Source organism: Mustela lutreola, chromosome 8 (genome assembly GCF_030435805.1).
Source record: "Mustela lutreola isolate mMusLut2 chromosome 8, mMusLut2.pri, whole genome shotgun sequence".
Classification (NCBI taxonomy): Eukaryota; Metazoa; Chordata; class Mammalia; order Carnivora; family Mustelidae; genus Mustela; species Mustela lutreola.
Window position 1 is genome coordinate 34,087,816 of NC_081297.1, and position 10,007 is coordinate 34,097,822.

A 10,007-nucleotide genomic window follows, 5' to 3' on the forward strand; every position below is an offset into this window, starting at 1 on the left:
CTTGGGGTGATAAGACGAAGGACGAATAGTTTGAGTACACATCATTGGCTGGACGCTGTTCTCTGTGCTTCACGTATTCTCTCATCAGTTCTTCACGATCATTCCAGGGTAGGGGTTAGATAATGTGCTTTTACAGGGAGGAAACTGAGGAAAGTAACTTCCCAAGGTCAAGAAACTAGAATATTCAACTAGCTCATCAGGCTCCAGAACTTGTGTTCTAAACGTTGATATTAGGCTGCCTTCCATCCTTATTTTCACAAAATCCACATTCCTAACATCTCTTTTTAGAGGCACATTTTATTAAAGGGGGATCTTGGCCAAAACATAAATATAATGAAGGGAGACGTGGAAGGGTTCTGACTGAAGTAGGACTGGGAGTGGGTGGGCTCTGTCTTGAGTCCTCCCTCCACTATCATAACTCCGCCCTCCCTGAATCCACGCTTCATCAGCTTCCGTTTCTCTTCCCTCTAGTTAAGTCCCTATTATTAGTCAATCCTCATTATTCATGGGCTCTGTATTTGCAAATTTGCCTAACTGCTAGCTGTTTTTGTAAACCCAGAATCTCTACCTGTGGGCTGTCATGGTATTTGTGGACACGCACAGAGTACTGCAGACTTCTTCAATCAGCCTGGGCGTTCCCAGCTGAGGTGGAACTGTAAACAAGCCTTTGGTGGTGGTGGTGGTGGAGGAGTAGGTCTTCTTAGTGCTGTTTTTTTTTCCAATTTTTGTTTCTTTTAAAAAAACATATATTTAAAAAATATAATATACATATTATATATTATATATATTTAATATATTATATAAAAAGTATATATACTTTATGTATATGTTATATAAAATATATACATGCTTGTTTATTTATTTGACAGCCAGCAAGCACAGGCAGGGGGAGCAGCAGACAGAGGGAGAGGGAGAAGCAGGCTTCCAGCTGAGCAGGGAGCCTGGCATGCAGCTGGATCCTAGGATCCTGAGATCATGACCTGACCCAAAGGCAGATGCTCAACTAACTGAGCCACCCAGGTGCCCCTCAGACTTTTGTGTTTTTTGTTGGTGATTGTGCTGTTTAAAGTACCCCCCAAAACAGTGCTAACATGCTAATGTTCCTGAGAGCAAGAAGCCTGTGATGTGCCTCACAGACAAAACACGTGTTGAGTTTCATTCAGGCATGAGTTACACCACTATAGGCTGTGAGGTCAGTGTTAATGAGACATATATAGAAAACATACATGTTAAGTTTGATGAGTTCTTTATAGATCCTGGATATCAACCTTTTGTCTGTACTGTCATTTGCAAATATCTTCTCCCATTCCATGGGTTGCCTCTTTGTTTTTTTGACTGTTTTCTTTGCTATGCAGAAGCTTTTGAACTTGAAGTCCCAAAAGTTCATCTTTGCTTTTGTTTCCTTTGCTTTTGGAGACATATCTTGAAAGAAGTTGCTGGGGCTGATATCGAAGAGGTTACTGCCTATATTCTACTCTAGGGTTCTGATGGATTCCTGTCTTACGTTGAGGTCTTTTATCCATTTTGAGTTTATCTTTGTGTACGGTGGAAGAGAATGGTCGAGTTTCATTCTTCTACATATAGCTGTCCAGTTTTCCCAGCACCATTTATTGAAGAGACTGTCTTTTTTCCACTGTATATTTTTTCCTGTTTTGTCGAAGATTATTTGCTCATAGAGTTGAGGGTCCATATAGGGCTCTCTACTCTGTTCCACTGGTCTATATGTGTCTGTTTTTATGCCAGTACCATGCTGTCTTGGTGATCACAGCTTTGTATTAAAGCTTGAAATCAGGTAATGTGATGTCCCCAGTTTTATTTTTGTTTCCTTAGCGATTCGGCGTCTCTTCTGATTCCATACAAACTCAACACACAAAAACCAGACAATCATATAAAAACATGGGCAGAAGATATGAACAGACACTTCTCCAATGAAGACATACAAATGGCTATCAGACACATGAAAAAATGTTCATCATCACTAGCCATCAGGGAGTTTCAAATTAAAGCCACATTGAGATACCACCTTACACCAGTTAGAATGGCCAAAATTAGCAAGACAGGAAACAACATGTGTTGGAGGGGATGTGGAGAAAGGGGAACCCTCTTCCACTATTGGTGGGAATGCAAGTTGGTGCAGCCTCTTTAGAGAACAGTGTGGAGATTCCTCAAGAAATTAAAAATAGAACTTCCCTATGACTCTGCAATTGCACTCCTGGGTATTTACCCCCAAAATACAGATGTAGTGAAAAGAAGAGCCATCTGTACCCCAATGTTTATAGCAGCAATGGCCATGGTCGCCAAACTGTGGAAAGAGCCAAGATGCCCTTCAACGGAAGAATGGATAAGGAAGATGTGGTCCATACACACTATGGAGTATAATGCCTCTATCAGAAAGGACGAATACCCAACTTTTGTAGCAACATGGATGGGACTGGAAGAGATTATGCTGAGTGAAATAAGTCAAGTAGAGAGAGTCAATTATCATATGGTTTCATTTATGTGTGGAGCTTAACAAATAGCCTGGAGGACAAGGAGAGTTATAGAGGAGAAGGGAGTTGAGGGGAATTGGAAGGGGAGGTGAACCATGAGAGACTATGGACTCTGAAAAACAATCTGAGGGTTTTGAAGGGGCAGGGGTGGGAGGTTGGAGGAACCAGGTGATGGGTGCTGGAGAGGGCAGGGATTGCATGGAGCACTGGGTGTGGGGCAAAAACAAAGAATACTGCTACGCTGAAAATAAAAAAAAATTTTAAAAAACCATACATGTTAAATAAGGTATGTTTAACAGAAGCACACATAAAACAAGGTTATGTATTGATTGACTAAAATGTTGTGACCAGACCAATTCCGTGTTTCCCCTAGGAGTCCCCAGCAATCTCTAATTCAGTTTTTGTGGCAACTTATGCAATGCAAATACCATGAATAATGAGAAATGACTGTAGTTATTTATTGAGAGCCTCCTACAGGCCAAATAATGTGCTAGAACCTCATTTAAACTAACTACTTCTCAACAACTCTAAAAACTAAGTATCATCTCTAATTTATAAATAGTAAAACTCAGGCCTAAATAATTGCAATGTCATTAAGCAGGAGGGAGGTAAGCCAAAGCTGGGTAGCATATGGTTCTAATGTTCTCTTTCCTTTTTCCTCAGTTCTTTTGTGGACAAATCCCAGGAGCCATCTTGTGCAGTTCAGTCATATTCATGTCCCTGACTCCCACTAGATTTCTTTTCCATTGAATTGAACACAGCACTCCCCAAAGCTTTTCTTCACTCTACAGCCACACAAATAGAAACCTTCCTATTGATTCTGGGATTTTTTTTTTTTTTTTGAGCCCAAGTGTTTTATTAAAAATGTTCCTGAGTGAGTTTCCCACCATGTTTCCTTGCCAGCCACCTTGTGAGGTTCCAGGTAGCTGGCTTGTGAGAATGGAGGTTACTATGTCTCCCTGTTCCACAGGTGCTGTGAGCTACCACCATGACACTGCCCTCTCATTAAGCTCTTCTTGGGTTGCCTGTCAACCTTTCTTTCTTTCCTTCAACTACCATCCACTGTCCCCTTGCTTGCTGTCTATGATCTGCCTCCAACTGTTACTCCAGGAGAGCAACTGTCTCCTTGTGAGGGGGTAGGGCCAGATCCTGGTATGGCAGCAGGTGAACAAGATGTGCTTCCAGACTGGGGTCTTAGACATGTGTCACTCTTGGTTTTGAATGATGTCTTTGTTACCAACAATCAGGTCCCCGAAGACTATGCTCTTGTCCCTCATCAGGCTATCTCACTCTCAGACTGAGGCCCCAGCTGATTGTCCACCCAGTGGTACTTCTCACCCAATTCATACTTTATCAGAGGGCTGTTGCAGATGAAGGCTTCAGTGTCCAGCATGTTCATCTCCTGCATGGTTTCCAAGGCTTCAGAGATTGGCTCCAAGTCTAGGAAAAAGCCTTGGGTTTCAGTCATTTGCCACTTTGTCTGCTGGCTCCAGCCAAAGGGCTCAGTACTGCTCTTGGTTGAGGGAATCCAAGTTGCATTTCCAGTGCCACCTGTGGCTCCCCTAGGAGGCTGTAGGAGAAGCCCCACAGGAGGCTGGCCTTGAAGTTGGCCAGCATGACATCCATGTCCACCAGCACCCACACAGGCCATGGGTGCCAGGTCTGGGAGGCCATGGAGGCTGGGATGGGGGACTGGGCTAATTGTATAGAGAGCCATATGTTTGATGCTCCAGCCATATCCTCCTTCTCTTGTGTCCACATCTTCTTGCAGCTACTGGGATTTAAATCTCCAGGCAGAGCAAAAATACCCTTTAGTAGGAAAAAAGACAAGGAATGGAGATGGTATGGACTTAGAGAAGCAAGAGCAGAATAGATTAAGGTGAAGAGAGAACAGGCAGCATTACTGGTTCAGAAGATGCTGTGGGAGCAAAGGGATAGACCAAGAATGGGAGCCCAGAGGAGTAGACCCTGAGATGCACATGTAATCCATTATATTTTAAAATCATTTTCATGTCTAAATCTCATTTTCATATCACAGCCACTCTGTGTATGCAGAAGACACATTTTTTCTACTTTACTGATGAGAAAACTGAGGCATGAAAAGCTGTAGCAATTTACTCTAGGTCGCAAAATTCCCTTTTATTCCATGTTCAGAATGGACTATTTATAATCACACAGCAAAATTCAGAAATCGCTTTCCTGATATTTCAAATTTTAAGCCAGTATCATGAACAGTCTATTAATAAGGAAAGATATTTTCCCTTATTTTATACTTGAACCATATGGCTATTTCAATATTTTTTTTACTTAACCACAGTTTCTCTAAATTTCATTGTTCATGTTGAAGCATTTGACTAAAATATAGCAAAACTACTGTGCCTTTCAAGGGGGTCAAAATGTTTTCTGTGGATGGAAACGTGTCATGTGAATAAAGATGAAAGGACCTTTGTTGTACTCCTCTTCTGGGAATCTTTTTAGGGATATTACTAAAGTCAAGAATAGATCAGAAATGAAGAAAAGATGGGAATAAAAGAATAGCTTTCATGGAAAATTGAAATCATTCCTTTTAAAGTTCACAATTTCCACCCTGATGATAGATCCCCAGCCTTGCAGGATGGGTTCTTCCTAGATATAAAGGTGACAGCCACGAGAGGATTTTGATGCAACTGTGATTGATGTCAGCAGGGCCAGGCAGTGATACTTTATTACAAATTTAATGGACATTTATTAAACTGATTCAATGGGAGCAGCCCTGGCTAGATGAGAGATACAAAAGGAAGATGCAATCTATGAAGGTCTGGGGGACCAGTTAGGGATCGAAATTCCACTGATTTGAGTTGTTATACACTCATTCCATGCCAGGAACTCTTAACATCATCATTTTGTGTTTGCCTCTCACAAGCCCGGACTGGAACAGCATGATTCTCCCTCATGCAAGGTGAGAATATGTGGAGAGATTCGGTGACTTCCCCAGGGAAGCTCTTGTCACTCACCTAGACAGGAAATAGCTAGGGAATAACGGAGGCACAGCCTAAAGTTGGGACACATGTCTAAAATGCAGATTTATGCTTTCATCCATGATACAGGAAGTCTATGCTTCATAGAGAAGACAAAACATGAACATTTCAGTTCTTTTTCAATAAGTGAAGTGGTTGTGGAAATATTTGCAAGGAGGAAACATCTTTTTAGTAGAGAAGAGTCCTTGGCTAGTTGACAGAACTTTTTCTTTCTTGGGTTAAATGTAGTCACTTCTATTATATCCTGAAGCATCTGGCTCTCCTGGTAAAGACATGTGAGCACTGCCACAGGCCTGGAATGTCTCAAGAGGGTAAGAATAGCCTACAATGAGAGATGACTCTTGCTGTCTTCTGGTCACTGCAGTTGTCAAGAATGCTTTGCCTCAAAGGCAAACAGCTCAGGGCGGTCTCAGCTCAGAGATAGAAAACTGACCTCCCATTCCTGAGCTCGAAGCTTTCCATTTATATCTGCAGCTCTCACCTTTAAGTCTTTTGTAGAGAAGATACATTTATTCCTGCAAAGATTTGCCACCTTCTTGGAGAATAATACAGCCTTCCGACGTCTCCAGCAGCCTTGGGTCTGCAACACTCGGGAAAGATGGAACGTCTGGATCTGCTGGGATTCCTTCTTATCACCGTAAACTGCAACATGACCATTGTGGGTGAGTGTAAGGAAACAGCTCCAAAGCTCTTGTATTTTTGTTTTCATCACTTTGCCTGGCCTGTTTGTTGCTGGAAGAAAGGGAGCTGTGTACTCAAGCTTTATGACTCCCCAGTCCCGCCACCATTTAAGGAAGTCTTGGATGTGTGTGTTCTCTCCTGGGGGCTTTCTCACTGATACTTGGGTGCAGACTGAAGCAAGTGGAAGGAGTATCTTTGAGTAACTTTTCTCTGACTACCTGATCAGGAGAAGGAACAATGTAGTAAAAATTAATGAGAAATCAATGCCTTGATTACACTTCCTTTTTGTGCATCTTTTTCCTTGAACCTTAACTTGCAAGGATTAGTCATTTCTCTTGTGCAGTTTCAGCCAAATCCAAATTTTAGTTTATTTTTTAAAAAGAAAGTAATAAATATTTCTGAGTTTGAGGCAGATGTGTCAAATTTTTAGAGAAGTATGGATATCTTAGAAAAAGACTTGAGAAGGGGCACCTGTGTGGCTCAGTCGGTTGAGCTCTGGTCACAATCCCTAGGGTTCTAGGATTGAGCTCCTGGGATCCTAGGATTGAGCTCCACATCAGGCTCCCTGCCCAATGGAGAGTCTGCTTCTCCTTCTGCCTTCCGCTCCCCCTGCTTGTGCTCTCTTACTATCTTGGTCTATCAAAATAATACAATAAAACATAAAAAAAAAACCCTTGAGAAAAGGATTACAATATGCCTATGATGTGGCTGAAATTTTTCTTACTCATCATTTTGTAGAATTTATTTATTTACTTATTAAAGATTTTATTTATTTATTTGACAGACAGAGATCATAAGTAGGCAGAGAGGCAGGCAGAGATAGAGAGGAAGGGAAGCAGGCTCCCTGCTGAGCAGAGAGCCGGATTCGGGGCTCGATTCCAGGACCCTAAGACCATGACCTGGGCCGAAGGCAGAGGCTTAACCCACTGAGCCACCCAGGCGCCCCTATTTTGTAGAATTTAAACAAAATCAACTTGGTCTTACAAATTTGAGTCAATGACTTGATCACATAATGCTATTCTTTGAGCTTAACTGCCTTTATTTATGATAGGGTTTTTTCTGCTGTCAGGTGATGTTTTCTGTAATGTGTCACAAAATATTTACAGATTATTTTAACTGAGCCTTGGCCATGTTCCAAAAGAGTTAACCTGTAACATGAAAATAGGACTTTGATGTTATTTTGACTTCCTAGGTTAATCTAATTTATTCATAAATTAGATAAATTGAAGAAAGAGGAACATCATTATTTCATAATAACTGTAATAAAAGAAAATAAATTCTGAATCACTGAAAAATCTGAAAAGTTGAATGTCGTTAAGGAAATCTGATTTCAAGGACCATAAAGTAACAATTAAATGAAGATCTTCTGGACCAAAATAAAGATGACTGAACTATAATTAGTAGCTTGTATTTGCTACACACGGTTACACAAATGTGCTAACATTCTTTAGAAAGCTTATTATCTGCAGAGAGTAAGATCTTATTTACATCATTAATTTGCTTAGCTCAACTTTCTTTCTAGAACTTTCAGTCCAGGAAAGTCTGGACCAAAAGTCTGAACTAGTAGACTCAGATCAAACATCTTTGACTCTAATACTTCTTTAAAAACCTGTCAGCCTCAAAGTATTTTACAAACAACTAGTTCCGCACAGTGTCTGACACATTGCACAGCCTCTGGAAATACTTGACAGATGAGTTAACTAGCCCCCTCCCCCCACCCCCCCCACCCCCCCCCCCCCGCCCCGCCATTGCCGGGATTAAAATACATGCTTATTGACTTCTCCGTTCTCCAATCTTACCCCTGTAAATACTTCAAAACTGTTGTTGGAAGGGAATATGTTTGTATGCTGGTGATGGTGCCTTCCTGCTTCCTCCTTTCTAGGGAAGATCTGGCTTATCTTCATGGTACTGCTGAGGATGGTGGTGATCATTTTGGCAGGCTCCCCCGTCTACCAGGATGAGCAGGAGAGGTTTGTGTGTAACACTCTGCAGCCGGGATGCGCCAATGTCTGCTACGACATCTTCTCCCCGGTGTCCCCGCTGCGGTTCTGGCTGATCCAGAGTGTGTCCGTCCTCCTCCCTTCTGCCATTTTCAGTGTCCACGTGCTCCACAGAGGTGCCGTGCTCGCCACCCGTGGACTCTGTGCGCCAGATGGCGGTCCCACCCGCCCTGAGCCCTGTGACCAGAGCCCTGGGGACAGGCACTCCCCTCCGCCCTGCAGGGAGCCCTACCACCTGACAGTGCCGGATTTCTCCTCCAGCTACATCGTCCACCTCTTCCTTCGGGTGCTGACCGAGGCAGCTTTTGGTGCCTCGCATTACCTCCTCTTTGGATTCTTGGTCCCCAAGAGATTCTCTTGCACCCACGCTCCCTGCACCAGCGTAGTGGACTGTTATGTCTCCCGGCCCACGGAGAAGTCCATTATGATGCTTTTCATGTGGGCAGTCAGTGCGCTGTCCCTGTTGCTCAGTGTGGCTGACCTCCTCTGCAGCGTTCGTGGGAGGACGAGTAGGGGCAGGGCCCCCGCCAAGGATCCCCTGGGCCACACCGCCGGCCGCCCGCTGTCCCGGAGCCTGGGCGCTAGGCCAGATCCAATGGCCGGCAGTGGTGCGTGGGTGGAGGAGAGGGCGCCCATCCACCCCGGCCCGTGGACTGGAGCAGAGGGTGCCGACAGCCCCAGTGGGAAGTCCGCTGTGTCGGGGCGGATGGGGCTTCCGGATGAAGATGAGAGCGAGGTGCTGTCCTCTGCCAGCGAGAAGCTGGCCACGGCTTGCAAAGAGCCTGGGAGTAGGGCACAGGCGGAGGCCTCCCAGGACCCCAGGGTCGAGGGTCCCACAAGGTCAGAGGAGCATCTCTTAGTGTCTCGGAGCCGGTTGGGCCGGCGCTATGCATCCAGTCAGCTACCGCCCCCCGACGGGCTCGCCAACTCCAGATCCAGAAAGTCTGAGTGGGTCTGAAGAGGGAGTGCCAGGCAGCCCCGGGGTGTCCTGTCCTGTCCAAACAGACACGTGGCCCACGAGGATGCAGACTCGCTTTAGCCTGTGTGAAAGCTAATCCTCTAGGTTCCGAGAGAACATCCGCAGGCAGAAAGGCGAGCAGGCATGGGACCCATGGACGTCGTGGGACACTAACTTCCTCGAGACACAGATTGATTTAGATGACAATTTCTCTTGACAAAAGCACTTCACATTGTGCTTTTGACAATGTGACTGGAAGCTAAAATGATTAATTGGAGAGTGTTAGGGGTGGATGATGCCACGCTCTGTGTTTTATTTATTTATTTTTTTGAACCATAGTATGTGCTTAATTTAAGTGTGTTGTCTTCCATTAATAGAGCTCATTAATGTTTTCATGTTTTTCGGTGAATTATTATGAAGTATTATTTTTGTTTTTCTGTTTGGATAAAAGAGGCATCTGATATGCATGTTATCAATAAAGAGATACTAGTTTAACTTCTCCCCATGCCTTTAATAAAATTAATTGTGATGGAATTGTAGTATCATACCTCCCATTGTTATAGGAGAAATGAGAAATATGGAAAATATGCCTCCTAAACAATTGGGGATTTGGGAGGAGGCCCCTTAGAAGGTTTTTGCTTGTGAGTATAAGGTGCCCAGGACCGCCAGATTCCCAGGTGCTTGATGTTCCTGTGTGTTTGCTAAGTGGCTGGTCCTCACTGACGTGAGGGAGCACATTTTTGTTTGCTTTATTTTTAATTTTTAATTGAACTCTAGTTGACCTAGATGAGGCATTTGCGCCGTTGGTGAGGGGACGTAGAGTTGTTACATGTATTCCAGTCTGGGCTTCTTCTGTGTCCTT

General features: G+C 43.8%; 1 protein-coding gene across 1 annotated transcript; it reads left to right on the forward strand.

The window, feature by feature from the left end:
* The first annotated feature begins 758 nt into the window (after positions 1-758).
* On the forward strand, positions 759-9,679 carry GJD4 (gap junction protein delta 4). The gene is made up of 2 exons (XM_059184278.1): positions 759-6,168; positions 8,070-9,679. Exons 1-2 carry the CDS (start codon positions 6,105-6,107, stop codon positions 9,143-9,145), a joined length of 1,140 nt encoding a protein of 379 aa, XP_059040261.1. The 5' UTR covers positions 759-6,104; the 3' UTR covers positions 9,146-9,679.
* The last annotated feature ends 328 nt before the right edge of the window (positions 9,680-10,007 follow it).

Excerpts from the sequence above, each read along its gene's own strand:
- GJD4 (XM_059184278.1), top strand. The coding sequence starts at position 6,105 with ATGGAACGTCTGGATCTGCTGGGATTCCTTCTTATCACCGTAAACTGC. Across the intron at positions 6,169-8,069 it reads CTGCAACATGACCATTGTGG|GGAAGATCTGGCTTATCTTC; the intron begins GTGAGTGTAAGG and ends CCTCCTTTCTAG.